At 45.3% G+C, this 19,207-nt stretch overlaps 4 protein-coding genes across 4 annotated transcripts; 2 read left to right on the forward strand and 2 right to left on the reverse strand.

The window, feature by feature from the left end:
• The first annotated feature begins 3,809 nt into the window (after positions 1 to 3,809).
• Positions 3,810 to 9,067, forward strand: LOC136354753 (uncharacterized mitochondrial protein AtMg00810-like). Its single transcript, XM_066306406.1, has 3 exons — positions 3,810 to 4,265; positions 4,345 to 4,538; positions 8,863 to 9,067. The coding sequence occupies exons 1-3, from the start codon at positions 3,810 to 3,812 to the stop codon at positions 9,065 to 9,067; spliced, it is 855 nt and encodes a 284-aa protein (XP_066162503.1).
• On the forward strand, positions 8,759 to 10,078 carry LOC136354642 (uncharacterized). Its single transcript, XM_066306151.1, has 2 exons — positions 8,759 to 9,833; positions 9,897 to 10,078. Exon 1 carries the CDS (start codon positions 9,131 to 9,133, stop codon positions 9,725 to 9,727), a length of 597 nt encoding a protein of 198 aa, XP_066162248.1. The 5' UTR covers positions 8,759 to 9,130; the 3' UTR covers positions 9,728 to 9,833; positions 9,897 to 10,078.
• A 1,089-nt stretch (positions 10,079 to 11,167) lies between these two features.
• Positions 11,168 to 11,912, reverse strand: LOC4351356 (uncharacterized). The gene is made up of 2 exons (XM_015764847.3): positions 11,766 to 11,912; positions 11,168 to 11,671 (listed from the first exon to the last, which is right to left on the reverse strand). The coding sequence occupies exons 1-2, from the start codon at positions 11,857 to 11,859 to the stop codon at positions 11,379 to 11,381; spliced, it is 387 nt and encodes a 128-aa protein (XP_015620333.1). The 5' UTR covers positions 11,860 to 11,912; the 3' UTR covers positions 11,168 to 11,378.
• Positions 11,913 to 14,100: 2,188 nt separating this feature from the next.
• Positions 14,101 to 18,791, reverse strand: LOC4351357 (probable serine/threonine-protein kinase PBL8). The gene is made up of 6 exons (XM_015764846.3): positions 18,482 to 18,791; positions 16,987 to 17,321; positions 16,198 to 16,333; positions 15,279 to 15,415; positions 15,040 to 15,163; positions 14,101 to 14,857 (listed from the first exon to the last, which is right to left on the reverse strand). Exons 1-6 carry the CDS (start codon positions 18,534 to 18,536, stop codon positions 14,403 to 14,405), a joined length of 1,242 nt encoding a protein of 413 aa, XP_015620332.1. The 5' UTR covers positions 18,537 to 18,791; the 3' UTR covers positions 14,101 to 14,402.
• Positions 18,792 to 19,207: the final 416 nt, after the last annotated feature.

The raw sequence follows: 19,207 nt of genomic DNA on the forward strand, positions 1-19,207 counted from the left end.
GTCATTACTACTTGTGATTGTCACAATGTGACAATACTTGGGTAAATTGCAACTACTCAGTCAATGCACACGCTGTTATACTGACAATTAATTTCTTTTTTACTCCAACATGCCTGCATGCATATGACCACACTGACTTGATTTGGTCAGTACAAACTATTAGGAATACTTTGCCATATATGTACAGATTGTATTGTATTGTTTCTTTCCTTGTATTCTCCTCTAATTGAGGATCCTGTACATGTCCTTCCTATATTAATACATGGTCACCCCTCCCATTGGGTGTGTGGTGTTCTCCCCATTCCATTCTACATGGTATCAGATTCTAAGTTTTCTTCTCCTCTTCCGCTGCTCTAGTGCTGCTTCCTCTCTGGTCGCTGCGTCCACCGAGCATCGCCGCCTCCCTGGCTGCCGCGCCCCACTTCCCTCACCATATCCACTTCCTCGGCTACTTCCGCTGCCACCGACTCCGCTACGGTGTCATCTTCCACCTCTACCGTCGCCCCGGTTTTCGTCAACCCGTATGTGACCATCGCCGTCAAGTCCCATGTTCCGATCTCCCTCGAGCTTCGTAACCCCAACTACAACAAGTGGAAGGCCTTCTTCCGCTCGATGCGTGGGAAATTCGGTCTCCTCGATCATCTTGACGCTGCTCCTCCCACCAACCCCGACGCCGCCTGGGAACAGGCCGATTGCTGCCTCTGCAGCTAGCTCTTCGGCTCCGTCGCCGACGATGTCCTCGACCTCGCCATGGAGCCTAATCAATCGGCCCAGGACTTGTGGATCACCATCGACAACCTCTTTCAAGCCAACAAGGAGCCTCGCGCGATCTATCTGCATCACGAGTTCCACTCCATGACCCAAGGCGATCTCTCCGTCGCCGACTATTGTCAGCGCATGAAGACGGTGGCTGATGCCCTCCACGACGTCGGCCACCCCGTCACCGAGTCCCAGCTCGTCCTCAACCTCCTCCGCGGCGTCAACTCGCGCTTCACCAGCACGGCCGACAACATCGCGAGCGCCCCTGTCTTGCCGTCCTTCGCCTCTGCGAGGAACACACTAGTTCTCAAGGAGCTTCGCAACGCCAACTCGGTACAAGTCCAGTCCGAGACTGCCCTCGTCGCAGCCAACAACGCCCACTCCAACTGCACCGGGGGCACTTGCCACTCCTCTGGCAGCGGTGGGCAGCAGCAGAACTGCGCCGGCGGCGGCAACAGCGGCAAGAACAAGGGCAAGAACGGCGGCCACAACAACAACCGCAACTCCGGCGGCAACGGCGGCGGTGGATTCGGCGGACGCCCTGGTGGACAGAACAACGGCAGCAACAGCTTTGGCACCAGCACTTTCTCTGCCCCTGCTCCATGCCAAGCTGCACCATGGGTGTGCTTCTCGCCCTAGGCAGGACAGCAGCAACCCTGGCGTGCTCCCAGCGCCGAGATACTTGGGCCGTATCCTCAGGCTCACACTACCTTCGCCGGGCCATACTCCTCGCCACCGTCTGCAGGGTCTGTCCAGCCGGCTTGGGACCAAGCCAGCCTTGTCGCCGCTCTCAATGGAATAACGCTTCACAACCCCAACTCGTGGGTTCTCGACACGGGTGCCACTTCGCACATGTCCTCCACCGACGGTATACTCGTTACTCGCCTCCCCAACTCACAAACTTATATTACCGTTAGTAATGGTCACTCCATTCCGGTTGTTTGCCGTGGCACTTCCTTTCTCCCTATTGGCACCACTAGATTTGACCTTCGTCATGTTCTTGTTGCTCCCTCTTTGGTTCGCAATTTACTCTCCGTTCGCCAATTTACTCGTGGCAATAAATGTTCCATTGAGTTTGACGAGTTTGGTTTTTCTATTAAGGACCCTCGGACCCGGCGCGTGATTCTTCATTGCAATAGCCATGGCGAGCTCTACACCCTCCCGACCGCTGCACCTTCCATTGCAGCGCACTGCAACCTCGCCACCTCCTCCACGTTATGGCATCGCCGCCTCGGTCATCCGGGTCCAACCGCCGTCACCACTCTCCAACATTTATCCGCCATACCTCGCTCCAAGACAAATAATTCCCTTTGCCATGCTTGTCAGTTAGGGAAACACACTCGTCTTCCTTTTAATAAGTCCACCTCCAGTACCTCTTCTCCTTTTGAACTTGTGCACTGTGATGTATGGACTTCTCCCGTTATGAGCATTTCAGGCTTCAAATTTTATTTAGTGTTGGTTGATGATTTTACTCATTTTTGCTAGACGTTTCCTCTTTGCCACAAATCCGATGTTCATCGCCATATTGTTGAGTTCGTTGAGTATACCCACACATAGTTCGGCCACCGCCTCAAGTGTCTCCAAGCCGACAACGGTACCGAGTTTGTTAATCACAACACCACCTCCTTTCTCGCTGGTAGAGGTTCCCTGTTACGGCTCTCCTGTCCATATACTTCCCCGCAGAACGGCAAGGCCGAACGCATGATTCGCACCCTCAACAACTCCGTCCGTACCCTCCTCCTACAAGCCTCCATGCCACCCTCCTATTGGGCCGAAGGTCTAGCCACCGCCACATACCTCCTGAACTGTCGACCCTCGTCCTCGGTAAACAACTCAATCCCATTCCAGCTTCTTCATCGCAAGATTCCCAATTATTCCATGTTACGAGCGTTTGGGTGTTTATGCTATCCTAACCTTAGTGCCACCGCTGCCCACAAACTTGCACCCCGCTCCGCTGCTTGCGTCTTTTTGGGCTACCCCTCCTCGCACAAAGGTTATCGCTGCCTCAACATATCCACCTGCCGCATCATTATTTCGCGCCATGTCATTTTTGATGAGACACAGTTTCCATTTTCGGGAGATCTCGTCGATGCTTCCTCTTTGGATTTTCTACTGCAGGATGCTCCTGCTCCCTCTGTGGTCGCTCCACCACTAGCTGGTGTTGAGCAGCCGCACCTGCCGCACGCTCCATTCCCTGTGAACGTCGAGCAGTGGCTGCCCACGGGTGCTCCCTTGGCTGAGGACGAGCACCTGCCCTACTACGTGCAGCCGCATCACACTACGGGCGGGACGACGGCAAGTTCCACACAGCCGGCTGCCATGTCTCCATCTTCCTCAAGCAGGGCACCGTCGTCACCAGCTATCCGGCCGTCCACGTCTTCTTCATGACCAGCCGGCACAGTGGCGCCATTCCCGTACCACTACCAACGATGACCGGCGCCGACTCCTCCGCCCCAAGTTGTCGCTCCGGCTGCACCCACACCTCCCCCACAGGTCCACACCATGGTGACACGCTCCAAGACCAGTTCTCTCAAGCCAGTGGATCGAGTCGTGCTCTCGGCCATTTCTCCACTGCCGGCCAACTACCGCTCTACCCTCGCCAACCCCAACTGGCGTGCAGCCATGGCCAAAGAGTTCAAGGCTTTGATCAACAACGGCACGTGGCGGCTCGTCCCTCGCCCACCTGGTGCAAACGTCATTACCGGCAAGTGGATCTTCAAGCACAAGTTCCACTCCGATGGCTCGCTCGCCCGTCACAAGGCACGTTGGGTTGTTCGTGGCTACTCCCAACAACATGGCATCGACTACGACGAGACCTTCAGCCCCATCGTCAAGCCCTCTACCATTCGTGTCGTCCTCAGCATCGCCACCTCCCGCTCCTGGCCGATTCATCAACTTGATGTGAAGAACGCTTTCCTCCACGGCACCCTCGACGAGACGGTGTATTGCCAGTAGCCGTCCGGCTTCATCGACCCCGTTGCTCCCGATGCTGTGGGCCTCCTCCAGCGCTCCCTCTACGGCCTCAAGCAAGCGCCTCGAGCTTGGTACCAATGGTTCGCTACGCTACATACATTCGTCAGCTGGGTTTCACGCCATCGGCCTCCGACACATCGCTCTTCATCCTCCGGGACGGTGATCGCCTCGCCTACCTGCTGCTCTACGTCGACGACATCATCCTCACGGCCTCCTCCGCTGAGCTTCTTCGCCACATCACGGCTCGGTTGCACACCGAGTTCGCCATGACGGATCTTGGTGACCTCCACTTCTTCCTCGGCATCTCCGTCTGTCGCACACCCGACGGCCTCTTCCTGTCCCAGCTACAGTACGCCGTCGATCTCCTGCAGCGAGCCGGCATGTCTGAATGCCACCCCACCGCCACCCCAGTCGATACTCGCGCCAAGCTCTCCGCCTCGGAGGGTGCCCCCGTTGCCGATCCTACTGAGTACAAGAGCCTCGCCGGTGCCCTCCAGTATCTCACCCTCACCCGTCCTAAGATCGCCTATGCCGTTCAACAAGTGTCTTTTTATGCATGACCCTCGCGAGCCTCAACTCGCCTTGGTTAAACGCATCCTGCGCTACATCAAGGGCTCACTCTCCGCCGGCCTCCACATCGGCACCGGTCCGGTCGGGTCTCTGACCGCCTACTCCGACGCAGACTGGGCCGGCTGCCCCGACTCTCGTCGCTCCACCTCAGGCTACTGCATCTTCCTCGGTGATAACCTGGTGTCTTGGTCCTCCAAGCGACAGACGACGATCTCCCGCTCCAGTGCTAAAGCGGAGTATCGTGTCGTTGCTCACGCGGTTGTCGAGTGCTGTTGGCTCCGCTAGCTAATCCAGGAGTTGCATGCTCCCATCTCCACCACGACCATTGTCTTTTGCAACAACGTCAGTGCTATCTACATGACCGCCAACCCGGTTCGCCACCGCCGCACCAAGCACATTGAGATCGACATCCACTTTGTTCGGGAAAAGGTGGCTCTGGGACAGGTCCGTGTGCTCCATGTTCCATCTACGCATCAGTTCGCCGATATCATGACCAAGGGCTTGCCTGTGCAGTTATTTACAGATTTTCGATCCAGCCTTTGCATCCGTGATCCTCCCGCTGTGACTGCGGGCGGGTATTAGGAATACTTTGCCATATATGTACAGATTGTATTGTATTGTTTCTTTCCTTGTATTCTCCTCTAATTGAGGATCCTGTACATGTGCTTCCTATATTAATACATGGCCACCCCTCCCATTGGGTGTGTGGTGTTCTCCCCATTCCATTCTACACTAACTGTTATGTAGGGTGCAATTGAGTGTCGGAAACTTCCAATTAATCTTTCCAGATGTCGTAAGTTTAATTTCTTGCGATTCCTACCATCCATTTCATCTTCCTACAAGAACATTTGTTTTATATAAATAGTCCAATGTCACTCATTTGCACTAGGCTACTCTCCATTTCTGTGTCCATCTTAGCATACATCTCATTATTTCCCCAAGCACGCTGCTGATATCTCCTTGCCCAGTAATCAGTAACCGCTTGGAATAATTACTCGTGCAATTGTTAAAGCCCAAGATTCTGCTAAACCAAAAAAAGAAGTAATTTTGCTTTAGTGGGTGGGTGAAGTGGAGTTCCTACTAGAAAGGTCACAGTCACGCATGCGCAACATCGATCTGGTTAATTGCTCACAATATCTCAACAGCAGTCAACAAAACGCTGGCTTTTCGCATATGAATGCATGGCCAATTCGCTAGTGGCCGTAGCTTAATCCAATTCTGTGGTCTTGGATCCTGTCTTGCTTGCTAATTGCTCTTTGAAAAACATGGATGAAAGCTCCATCTACAGCTATGAAAAGCATGTCCTGACAATGCACAATTTGGCCATGGAAGGATCCTCCTAAGTCCTATATATTCCTAGCCATGAATTTGATTTCATCATACCCCACACACTCCCTTGCGATGCTCAACAAAGAATTAATTTATTCGACAACCACCGGCCTAAGCTAGTAAGTTACAGACATTTATATATCTAGGTTTCAGAATGCGAAACTTGGAATATTATCTTCCTCGTGATGATTTATGCCAAGATCTGTTGCTTGCACATACAAAAGTTGGCACTGCAACTTGGCATTGATAATTTGATATGCAAATGATACTAGTGACACAATTCTGTATTCCATCTCTGAATAACAGAAATATCCAATGAGATGCAATTGGCAGTGCAGTGGTAAGGAGTATGTAGTTTCAACACTACGGTCCCGTGTTCAATCCCCAACACAATCACAATTTCCTTTTTTAAAAAATGTATAGAGGAATGCCCCTCCCTCTAAATCACTCTCTCTCTCTCTCTCTCTGAAATATCTAGTGAAAAGCGAATATAGGTATAGGCATGAACTACATTACCCCCAAATTAAGATTTGCAAACAATTTGGTCGACTGATCATACGTACTACTTTCGTCAGTTGATGAATGAGATGAAGATGCCCTGCCGCCCTGGCATTCATGAGCTATGGAAGAGACAGACTCGTGAACAGAGCAAAAGTGAGAATTGAACCATTTGGTGAATCTTATGACAAATTAACACAGCAAAAACCCAAATGCACGTCTGTGTTTAATTCTGACTCTGGCCAATGACAACGAGACAAGATTCGTTAAGTTGCAGCTCTCGCACATTACACGCGTGATTAATCACGCTAGACAACACAAACTCCAAACCAAAATAATGACAAGGTTAGGTTGAACAGGTTAATTAGAGTTCTAATAAGTAATCGTTTTATTGGATCCTTTTACAACTTGATCATAATCTCCTTAATTTAGTAATTACCAGTACACTGGCCAAATGGTTAGTTAGCGCTTAATTACAATTAGTGAACTAAGCTACTTAAATGGAAGAATACGTTAAAGATGTGGTAATTGTTATTTTGCAAATTGCAGTTCTAATTAATCACATCATCTGTCGTATGTAACGAGTCGGACATAATATAATAATGATTAATTGTCGATGATGCAATAACGTGCCTTAGGGTTTACTCCCTCCGTTGCACAATGTAAGTCATTCTAGCATTATTCACATTCATATTGATGTTAGTGAATCTAAATAGATATATATGTTTAGATTCATTAACATCAATATGTATGTAGAAAATGCTAAAATGACTTATATTCTGAAACGGGGGAAGTATTATTTTGTTGGTACGATTGATCATCCATTTTAGGGGCTAGTAAAAAAAACAGGCAGCGTTCGCGAAAAAGAAAACAGGCAGAAGAATTGGCTCCATTTCGTTTGTAGAGGAAGCGTACAACTCCAGAACAGCAAAACTGAAAAGTCTCGATTGTTTTCCGAGGAAAGTCAGCATTAGATTTTAGTTGTAGATAAAACTGAATAAAAGAATTTTTAAAAAAGACTTAATGACTATCGTGTCATACGCACTCTATTAGTAAAAGTCTAATGCGTGGGCATGTCACTTAAGTGAATCTATCAGGAGCACGTATTTACATTTCTTATTATACACAAAAACATTTTTTCACATAGAAACTTTATTATACACAAAGTTTTCCTTGAGAAACATTTTCAAAATGCACGTACGCGGGCACATCCAATTCTGATTTAGCTACGACGTTTTAGTAGAAACTTAGTTTCTGTATAAAAACTTTATATATAGAAATTTTTAAAGGTATGTGTGCTGGATATGGGCCAGGTGGGGTAAAAGCTGTAAGCCAATTTTTTAGTCCAACTCGCAAAAAGTTGCAAGCCTACAACGCGTAGGCTACCCGGGGGCAACTGGGCCGGTTTGCGCAAACCGGCCGGCACGAATCCATTAAACCCATAGTAGATCCTATTATTATGTACTTAAAAAAAAGTTATTTTTCTGTTTCACAGGTTATAATTCAAATATAACCCATGCATGCAAATATTAACGTATATTTTCATTTTATTCCATCTGTAAAACCAAATTAATTAATTAACTAAACTTATCTCATATTCTCAAGACATATGGGGAAGGATATACCATACCGAAATTTGTTTTCCATTGTGTTGCTTTTAATCCCATACTACGTGCATATTAATGTGGAAGTATTCAACAATTTACATGCTCAACATCAAACATTCTCCGACTGGAAGTATTCAACAATTTACATGCTCAACATAAAACATTCTCCTATGCATCATTAATCAAATTGTTGTGCCGACACTCTGACACTCACAGTCGTGTCCGTACATTATGAACAGAAGAAGAGGAGAAAATAGTTTCAGAATTGTGAAAGCTAACTAGCTAGCTATTTCAGCATTGCTGCTTTTCCCGCGTGATTGCAACTTTAGTTTGCTTGCGTTGCGAACCACTTGATATATACTAGTATCAAATTAAGGCCATAATTAACAAGAAAAAAAGCAGGTCATAAAGAAATCTTGAACTACGTAAGCACTGTACCTGAATAAGTTGTCCACAACTTGTATCTATGCATGTCGAAATCAAAAACTGTTTGAGCTTTTTGGGAGGCAACGCGAGTGCATGCGACTGTGCCGAGAAATTAAAGATTGAAATGTATAGACATCAATGGTGCGATTTTAATTATTCCTTTAAATCAAGCTATAATTTCGTAATTCATGATCGTTCGTTCTGTAACCTCTATATAATTGGTTATAGTTTCTTTTAAAAAAGTAAAGACTAAAATGAATTCTATTATCTTTAAGGAAATAACATGGATAGTGTCTTATTGTTCATATGGGCTCAATTCAAAAGGTGAAGCTTTCGGTAAAGAGGAAGGGCTAAGGCCCATACTAATGGACAGGCCTAACGTGGGCCAGGCCACTATATGCAGATGGGCTAAAAGCTCCCTACTATAGCAGTTAGGAAAAAGTACACCGAATGTCCCTTAACTTGTCATCGAGTTGCAAAATCATCCTCTAACCACAAAACTATATACGATACCCCTCAACTACGAAACCATTTATTTTATTTTAGATTCTTTAGTGATTTTGACCCAATTTTATCCAACGTTACGGCTGAGTAAACCATGTGAGCCCCACAAGTCAGGGTGTCCACGTCATCACCCTCCCTCTTTCTCCTCTTCTCTCCCTTCCTCTCTCTCCTCACTCTTCTCACTGGGATTCTGCAGGCCGGACGGCGAGTGGAGAGGAGGCCGCGGGGTGAGGCGGGAGAGCAGGAGGGTGTCGACGGCCGACGACGGGCGACCGGCGGTGGCGGCGACGCGGGAGAAGGGGAGACGGCAGTTGCGGAGGAGGGCGTCGGCGGCCAACGACAGGAGAAGGGGAGGAGGTGACTGCCACCATGGCCTCGCCCTCCTTGACGAGTTCCCCTAGAGAAGGGAGAAAAAAGAGGGGAGATCCCAATTCCCAAACCCCCATTCCTCTCAAGTCTCAACCATGGTCTCCCTCCTTCGCCGCCATCCCAACCCGCTCCTCGCCGCTAGCGTCCCCGCCCACCTCCTCCGTCGCTTCTCCGCGCTCCCCGATGTCGATCACCCGCCGCTGCCCACCTCGACCCCCACCCCCGCCTCCACGTGCTCCTCCATCCTCGACCTCCAGCTCGCCGTCTGCGGCGAGGCCGATCTGGCCCGCATCCACTCCCTCGTCGCCACCACGCTCTCCCGCCCCGACGATTACCCGTGCCTCCACGGCTCCCGCCCGCTCTTTTCCCTCGCCGTGTCCTGTCTCCCGCGCCTCCGCCGCCTAGACCTCGCCGTCTCGCTCCTCTGCGCCCTCCTCGACTCCGCCCTGGCGTCCCCTGGTCTTCTCACCCGCGCCATCTCCCTCTTCTCGGGCCCCAACAACGCCCTCCGCGCGTTCTCCGACTCCGCGCCCGTTGCCTGCTCCAACGTCTCCCTCTCGGCGCTCCTCTCCGCGCTCTTCGGCGCTGGCCGCGTCGATGACGTCGAGTCCACCCTCGCCTCTGCGGAGTCCTCTTTCGCCTTTCGGCGTCGCCCCCGGCCGCGCCTCCCACAACGTGTTCGGCGCGAGTGAGAAGAGCAAGAGAGACGGAAGAAAGAAGGGAGAGAAGGGAAAGAAAGGTGACGTGGACACCCTGACATGTGGGGCCCACATGGGTCCACGCTGACTCAGCTGCCACGTCGGATAAAACCGGGGTCAAAACCATCGAAGAACCTAAAGTGAACAGTTTTCTAAGTTAGAGATATCATATATCTGGTTAGGTGATGATTCTGTAACTCGATGACAAGTTGAGGGACCTTTGGTGTACTTTTTCCTAGTTGTTATTGAGGTTGGTAAGCTTGTTTTGACATTGAGTTATGTCTCTCTTAATTAACCTATTGACAGGGAGTAGTAAAAAGCAGAGGAGCAGCTTGGAACAACTCACCATCGGGTTGAAAATATGTAATACAAACTAGAAATATAGTGAAAACCTATAAGCTACCGTTGAATTATGAAATAGGCGCATAATATTTGTCCGCGTTATCGAGAGTAAAAAAATTGTCTGGGAGTAAAATTTTACTCTCGATGATGTGTATAAATCTCAGGTGTTCAGTTTTAGTTTTAACGGTAGTTTCCAAATTTTTACTATATATGTGTTTTCTACAAAATATTTTTCCAACAAACGCCGTATCCATTTTGCAATATATATAGTGTGCTGTACGTAGAGCACTGCACCGGTTGATCCGTGGCGATCCCGGCGACCATAGAATACATGATTGTCTGCAAACCCAAAGCTCAAACAGAAGGAAGTTGTTAGACAAAGCTAACCATTCCTCGTAGCTAGTTTCAGATCAGTGAAACCAATGCTGCATCATCGGAGAAAGGAGAATCTGAAATTTTTATTTGCAAAACAACAGTGGTTGCTCAGGCCTGACAGAGATGTGTTTTCTAGGGCGATGATCGAGTTGCATGTCTGGCACTTACAGACAGGCAGACAGAGTATCTTCATCTTATATATAAGCACCTTGATTGCTGTGTGCTTAATCGTGCTGAAATGAGTACCCTCGATCACGTACGTTTCAGACTTCAAGTTAATTCAGAGTAGGTTTAGGCGTTTAGCTGATGAGCTAATTAAGCTACTAACATTGTGGGTTTGTACCTACAATTCATTTGCATTTCCACCTAACAAGTGATTGTCAAATCAAGCGTGTGCCGGCCTGTGACTGCCCAACTTGATTTCTAGACCATCCACCTTGCTGAATGCTGATCATGTATTTGGCACGTAGGCTTTGAAAAGGAAGAACAGGATACAAACAACAACAGTGTTAGGTGCTAGTCCTGCAATAGTCAAACAAAACAGCCGCCTTTTCTCTACAGTCTAGCTAGTAGTCTGCACAGGCAGCACAGCCATATCCATACATCAAAGTGGGTTCTACAGCAATTAATCAGATCAGACCCTCAAATTAATTACTCTCTGATAAGAGAGAATGCAAATCCAGATTTAAAGCACGAATAAATTGTTTGTGGAACTGGTAGATCAAGAATTAATCCCTTTCTGAAGATTCTATATGCAGTTAAACTTTCAGATCAACATGCTCATGTCAGGATATCTAAGTCCCAAGAATCTCTGAAAAAACTTAATACGTTTGCAATCGCATCAGAAAACAGTTGAATGATTCAGGCGCATAAGTATATTGATCATGGAAGAGATCGAATTGAATTAGCAGCAGCAAGAGGTGTGTGGTCATGGCTGCTGTTGGCTGGTGCAGTTGGTGGCACCACAGTCGCAGGTGTGGGGAGAGAAGGCGCAGACGCCGAAGGGCTTGCCGGGGATGTTGCAGTCGATGGCGTAGCAGCATCTCGTGTCCACGCAGCTGCTCGCGTTCGACGACGCGCAGCACCGGCAGCCCATGCACAGCTCGAACGGCTCGTACGCCGCCGCCTCCGTGCCGATCACCGCCGCCTGCATCGCCGACGGCCGGTACACCAGCCTCTTCACCGGCACGTCGTACTTCATTGCCATCTTCTTGTCTGATCCTGCATGCATGAATATCAATTGAGAAGTCAGAACCGACTTGAAGGATCACCAAGATGCATGATGAAGCAGGCGAAGATGAAGGTGTGTACGTACCTTGGGCGGCCTGGAGGAAGGAGGAGCTGAAGATGAGGAGGACGACCATGGCGAGGCCGGTGAGAGAGATGGAGACATGAGGATCTTTTGCCATGGTCAATTACTTTGTCTCTCTGGAAAGAATGGAAGAACACTGAGATGCAACGCAAAGGGGGAAAAATGGTTGGGTTTTGGGTCAGATATACTACTAATGAATAGTACTATTGTTTGGCAATAAGGCAACTCGACGCCTCAAGTCAATTTCACTCATATTTATATAGTCTGCAAGGTAACGCCCCCACACATGACATGGCTTAATTGAAAAAAAAAACTTCACACAATTTTACTAATATGCTTAAATAGTAATTGTATTGATGCATGATGGTTGCAAATTAATCAACTCGGAAATGAAAAATGTGACCTGCCAAGCAGCTTGGCAACAAAGCTGATTTGCTGCTTTCCTCCTTGCTTCCTTTTCAGCTAACAAATATTGCTACTGCATACATGTGTCAACTAGCTAGCGGTGTGGCTGATCACCATCAAAAACTAAAAAAAGAATCGCGGATGATCGATGAGATGAACAGTCGGAAATTTCTGGAACTCTGTATGCGGAAACTAGATTCTTGTTCTGAAATTTCACACCATTAAAGCAGAGAGAATATGCATGGGCCGGGGAAGAAGAGGATTAAAAAGCATCAGCGTTTCAGAAAGTTAATTAGCAGTTGAAGATGAAGCAACCGTTGTGCGTGCCAGTTAAATGAGAGCGATTGATGTTCCTTTGTGTCAATACCAAAGGGGAATATCTTTCTTTAGGTAGAGATACGTCATTTGCTGGCTCTCTAAAGTTGCATATATCACCAGGACACCAGCAAACTAATATGGTTTGCAATGCAACCTTGGCCCTTTTCGCATCTGATCCTTGTATTTTTCGCTCTTCTGAATATTTTGATATGCACGATTATTTTTCTTTTTATGAACTTAGTTTAATTCATTCTTTGTTCTCCAAATTAATTTGTGATCTTGTCATGCACAGCCGATTTTCGCTAACTCTCTAGATGTAACTGGATAATTAACCAAGTCACATCCCACAGAGATTGTCCTGTATGTTGGAACTTGGAAGGATACGGTTTTAATTATTTTGTGAGGAAAAACCTTTCTTGTCAACAATGGAACAGTGCACTTGATGATTTTTCTATGATTGCTCACTGATTTTCACGCATCTTTTAGTTATAACATGATAATGCACCAACATTCCTGTCCAGTCAGGCAGTCAGTGATCCAATTTGTGACACTTGTTTGATTAATGAGTGGTTCTTCCTTTCCATCTTCCTTCCAAGGACGACACACTTTCAGATTCATTAATTATTGTCCTTGCAGAAAAAGCTATAGCAGACACCTTTCATTTGCTAATTGAAATGCTTATCCCTGCTCTCTCTCAAAAATAAAAACATTGAAATGCTTATCTGGCTTGATCCACGTCACACACGATAACCATCTCCTAATCACTCCTTCGACGCAAGTGCGAGTGATGATGGTGACGATGACCATGGCTCAAGGGAACCATGAATTACAGTACAATAAGAGTGTATGTATTTTAGTGACTGAAAATGACTACCACTGTTGTCTATATATGCTTATTACTACTCTTTACTGCAGCATTATACTAACAGACAGGTGGCCATACGCTTAACAATCTTTTGCCTTAATTCTAAAACCATCTCTGAATCTACTTCAGACAGTATATGCATGGTTATAGAGTCAGAAAAATAACCGCTAATTAATTTGGTTTAAATTATGGTTAGTTAGACTGAAGTTTTCAGTTGAAAGATTAAGGGGAATCTATGGTTACTGTATTTTAGCACTCTAAAGTGCTGTTTGTTATCAGTGTCCCGACTGATGAGACCAAACATTTATCATAGTGCTGCATCAGAGTCGGCATCTTTAGAATTAGGAATGGAGTAACATGGTGGATGACAGATGATAAGACAATGAGGGCTCCTTGTTAATTACAAAAGCAAGAGAGCGAACAGATAATGACTGGTTTCTGTATACAATAAAATAACAGAAAGACAATGAGTGATTTCCATATCTTAAACAGAGTGTTGACGTGGGAAAACACAACACCTGGAGTGCAAAACTGACGCAGCCTTGAATACGAGAAACACTGATAGCATCATGATAGAACAGGTATATAGGAACAAATTATACAATGATTCACAGCAGCAATACAGATGACCACTACGTCAGGAAAACATAACACCAGCAATTTAATATCAGAAAGTAAAGCTCAACAAAAAATGCACAAAGAAAGTAGGCAATTCATGGAACAAGATACAGATGATAGACAACGTTTCAGTAGCATAGCAACCATCCAACCACTCTTAGTTCAGCCTTTCATTTCTGGGGTTAAACCTTGCCGGTTTTGGCAGAGCAAACACAGTCAACAACACATAAGACCACTGTGAAAATTAGAGGGCCTTACAAGCACCACCATGCAGAGCAAATTTACAGGTTGAAAACTGGGGAGAAAGCCAAAAAAAAAAAGAAGAAAAAACCCAAAAGCACACAGCGCAGGTGTGCACACTCACGCACCATCCACGGTTTAGACTTGCAATGTACAACTGAACCTATTCCAGGAGCAACTGAAACAGCACACTCTCATCTCACCCTGCATGCTGGGACAGCAGGGGAGCACTTGGGGTTCGGAATCGCCCTACAGTGGACGCTGTTCGTCGTTAGTCTGCGGTTTACTCTGTAGCTCGGAAGGCCACTGCCAAGAACAGATTGAACAGCTCCATCACTTCCACCACTGCCCTGCAATGGTTCAAGAGTCTCAACGACGTCGCTCATAAGAGGCCTCGCCTTTGGGTTTTGGCTCAAGCAGTAGTATGCTAGGCTGCAGGCTTTGTGGGCAGCTCTAACTGAATACTGTCCCTCCAGTTTTGGGTCAATGATTTGGAGAAGCCTCCTCTTGTCGTTCAGTTTCAGGAGGGCCCAGTCAACCAAGCTGTGCTCCCTACTGGGCCGTGACTTGTCGATGGACTTACGCCCAGTCAAGAGTTCAAGAAGGACAACACCAAAGCTGTAGACATCACTTCTAGCAGTCAAGTGACCTGCCCAATAGGTATATATACATCAGATGAAATTGCAAGGGCAAAACAGAAACTGCATACTTGCATATTACTTGGTAAACTTTTCTTTTTGACAAATAACCTGGTCACATTTTGATGAAGGGTAACAACGCTACTCAGAAAAAAATGTAGAAAATTTAAAAAAGATAAAACGAGGACAGTACCAGTCATCACGTATTCAGGGGCAGCATAACCATATGTTCCCATCACCCGTGTTGATACATGGGTTTGATCGCCTTCTGGGCCAGCTTTTGCCAGACCAAAGTCAGAGAGTTTAGCAGTATAATCCTGTGTAAGTGTAAATAAAAGATAAATGTTATTATGAAAAATATTTACATATTCCCAACAGCATAGAAGAGAAAGGAAAAAAAAAACAAGACATTGACAAGAAATGCTACTCAACTGAGTCCAGCAGAATATTTGATGTCTTGAAATCCCTGTAGATAATTGGCCTTTCAGCATTGTGGAGGCAAGCTAACCCTTTGGCAGCCCCTAATGCAATCGACATCCTAGTAGCCCAGGATAGTGGAGTAGCTGTCCCTGAGAAGAAAAAGGAAAAGCACAGACAATGTCAGAAAATTTCCTAATCTTGAATACAAGTTCACCACAATGTACAAGAACAAAATATAGTTGAGCACAATCTTTAGTCAGCCATTAATTCAGTATTGGCATATAATTTACTTCACCTACAAATGAATCGATGAAATACTGTGCCGACATTTCAAATCATACATGCCAGTATTCAATAGTATTCATTTATTTTGGAAGAAAAAATACAGAAGATATTTAGCAGATAAGTATGGGTAGCTCGCATACTCTATGCATGGTAGTGAACTATCACGAATGATTCTATTAAGTATACAAACAAAGAAAATCATGGCATTTAGCTATGGCAAGACAAATAGTTCAGATGGTTAACTGGACACTTTGGACAATCTTGTTAAAAACATGTCAATAAAGTTTTCCAAGAATGATAAATATGAAGAGGGCCTAAACTTACTGAGGGTCTAGCAGTGAACAGTTAAATCGGTTGTTCAGTCAAAAAGCTCTGGACAATTTGGAATCCCCATATGAACAGCAAGTTGAAATGAAATCCTACCAGACCAGGTTTTAGAACGCTGATCAATTTGCTCATATCAACGATATTTAATAGAACAACGTTGCGACTCTATTATCCACACTATTATCCACAATATGGTCAACTTCAGCTATGGTGCTTGATTGTATTATAGAGAGAAAAATATATATTTAAAAAGTGTGATCACAGAAACTATTCCGCCATGATATCATCATGAAGTGATGAAAAGGAGTTGGATTCTTACTTCGGAATAAGTGGTTTTCTAGACTTCCTCGAAACATGAACTCGTACACAAGCAGCCTGTGGTCATCTTCGCAGCAATACCCAATCAACTTGACTAAATTTGGATGTCTTAGCTGCCCAAGGAACCTAACCTCAGTCTGACAAAGAAACAAAAGATGAGTTACTTCCTGATAATTCTTATAACATAACGACAAGAATGAAAAGGTAAGGATTTCCAAGTTAATAATATGCCCGAAAATTGCCAAAATTGCTTACGTCAAATTAAATGCATCATGTTTCTTTTATGGACAATGTTGCTTATTCTCTTTTTAAAAATAAATAGAATTTCACCTATTCTGAGCATGTGTAGATACACTGTTCTGTTTGTAAACTTTCAAGAAATATGCTATCTAACAGTATGACTCAGTCTACATGCATTCGGCCAATGAAATTAATACTTTAGCCTTCATCAACCTATCAAGTTTGCACATTTTTCATGATACAAGCCCAATGAATCATTCTAACCATGTATTGTAGCTTCTTGAGAAATTTTCTATTCCAAAAAGGGAACAGACTAAGAAAGATGAAATGGTGTATTTATTTGCTAGCGTACTTGTTAACATGAGTACAACTAAATGCTGCATGTGCCATTGATGTGAAATACATAGTTAGCATCAACAAATATTTTTCCATAATTTACATAATTAAGATATATCATGTTCTTGTACGAGTAATTGTTAACGTTCCGTGTATCCATGTACATAACAGACATCAGCAACCATAGTGAATATTGAACAAGGTGGCAACTCACAAGCCATTCTCTGTGTCCTTGATGTCCATCTTTGTTGAGCACCTTGACTGCAACAGGTAGTGACTTCAGACCAACCCTGACATTCTCATCTATGTAGCCCTTGTAAACAGTCCCAAACCCTCCTTCACCAAGAACGTAGTCAGCACGGAAGCTCTTTGTGATGGTCTCGAGTTCAAACAATGTGAAATCAATCACATCGTTGTATATGGAGATGTTCTTGGCATCTTCAATTTTCCTAGGTGTTGAAGGATCACTCATATCTGATGAGATGCGGGTATGCTTCCTCTCTGCAACAGCATTCTTGACAGGATGTTGTAACAAATGGAGCTGCTGAACTGAGAAGATGACATTTCAACAACAAGAAAGAAAAAATAGTCAAGGTAAAAACGAATTAAGGTTACCATAAATTCTCATACATATAAGATAAAAATAAAACTTTTTTTTTCATATTGAATTTTCAGCATTCACAGAGATGGTTGGATGAAAGAGAGCTAATCCTGCTGAAATACATTTAGGGAAGCTATAATCACAAACTAACAAGAGAACTACTGGAAACGAGCGTTGGCGATTCCTAGCAATTATAAAATGGTATTCTACCTAAAAATACTGTAAAAAAGTACATACATGGGCAAGTTGATTACAGCAAGAGGTAAACAGGATCAGGAGACCAGATCTACTGCAGAGTTGCATGCAATAAAAAAAGGGCTCCAAATTGCTTAAAGAATGCAGCAAACTGCAAGAAGTGATTATGTTTTTCCAACTTGCAGGATCATAACTCTATTTCTGTTAAACTGAAAGTCAACAGTGCCTCAGTGAAGCAGAGAGCACAGAAATTGCAGCACTATTGGGGGAAGTGCCTGTAAATTGTCCCGATGAACACAATGAAGCAGAATTTCTGATACAGCAACCAAGAAGATAAGGAAAGACAGTAAGATCGTAACTTGGCCGGGATATGCAGCAGAAAAGAAATCATAGAGCAATCACACCAGAAAGCTTAAGGAGATTAGGCTCCCCCCCCCCCAAAAAAAACAAAAAAAAAAGAGAAAAAGAAAGAAAGAAAGATGGATGTTGAGCAAATGTAGACTGTAAACCAAAATCCCAGAATCCCCATATGCAACTAACAGAAAGACAATGTTGAACATTTGGAGCAAATGTTGATATTAGATTTTAATCAAACCTAAACCGAAAGTACCAAAATGCCGATTTGGAATAGACCTAACAAGAATCAACATTTGCAACCAAAACACCCATCCAAAGGTCCCAATAAGCCATAGGCCATCATATATAGCAAAAAGGAAAGACAGTGCTTTTGTCAATTCCCCACTGAACCCACCAACCAAGAGATCAGGGGAAACCTAGAAATAACCACCAAGATCAAATTTTTTGATGAAATTCAGATCATCCAACCCGAGATCCCATCCCAACAACCAGCATCCTTAAGAAAACAATCACCGGGAAATCCCCCAAGAAATCAATCCGAGGAAGCGAAGAATACCTTGGGCGTGCGCCGCGACGACGGCATTCTCCTCTCGCGTCCCGCAGTTGCCCATCTATCTACTCCTCCTGATGTTGTTGATGGTGGTGGGTCTGCCTCTCTCTCTTGTAGTGGAGGCCCAAGCTCTCATTCTTGGGGATGCCTATGCCATGCGCCGCCGGTAGAGGCGAAGCTGCGTGCTCTTCCTCGTCCAGTGGCCTGTGGGGGGCAGCGGAAACGAAGCTTTGCTTTGGTTTGCTTTGCTGTGTGCGCGTGGGAGTGGGATGGACGGTGGTGGAGAGGAGGCACCAACACCAACGCCTTAACCGTTAACTGGAGGAGGAGGAAGAGGAGAAGAAAAGGCTGTGTGCTGGTGTGCGTGAGATTGACAGACAGAGACAGAGATAGATAATGGGAGCAAGAGACTCTGCTCTCTGCTGCTGTTTGGTGTGGGTCTCCTTTAAAAGCACTGCCATTTCACTTCACCATGGATTGGTTGGTTGGTTAATCACTTTTTAACTGTGCAACTCTCTTGGTTTTTAATACTAACCATATTTCAGAGCAAGTTTAATATCATAATCATCTAATCCCTCCGTCCTAAAATATAAGGGATTTTAGATGAATGTGTAGATATATCACATCCATCTAAAATCCCTTATATTTTGTGACGGATGGAGTATTAGTTTAAAAAATTAACCCATATCATCTATAGTATACTTAGTAGTTCACTCATACAATATATTTACC

The sequence above is a fragment of the Oryza sativa genome, chromosome 12 (assembly GCF_034140825.1).
Source record: "Oryza sativa Japonica Group chromosome 12, ASM3414082v1".
Taxonomy (NCBI): Eukaryota; Viridiplantae; Streptophyta; class Magnoliopsida; order Poales; family Poaceae; genus Oryza; species Oryza sativa.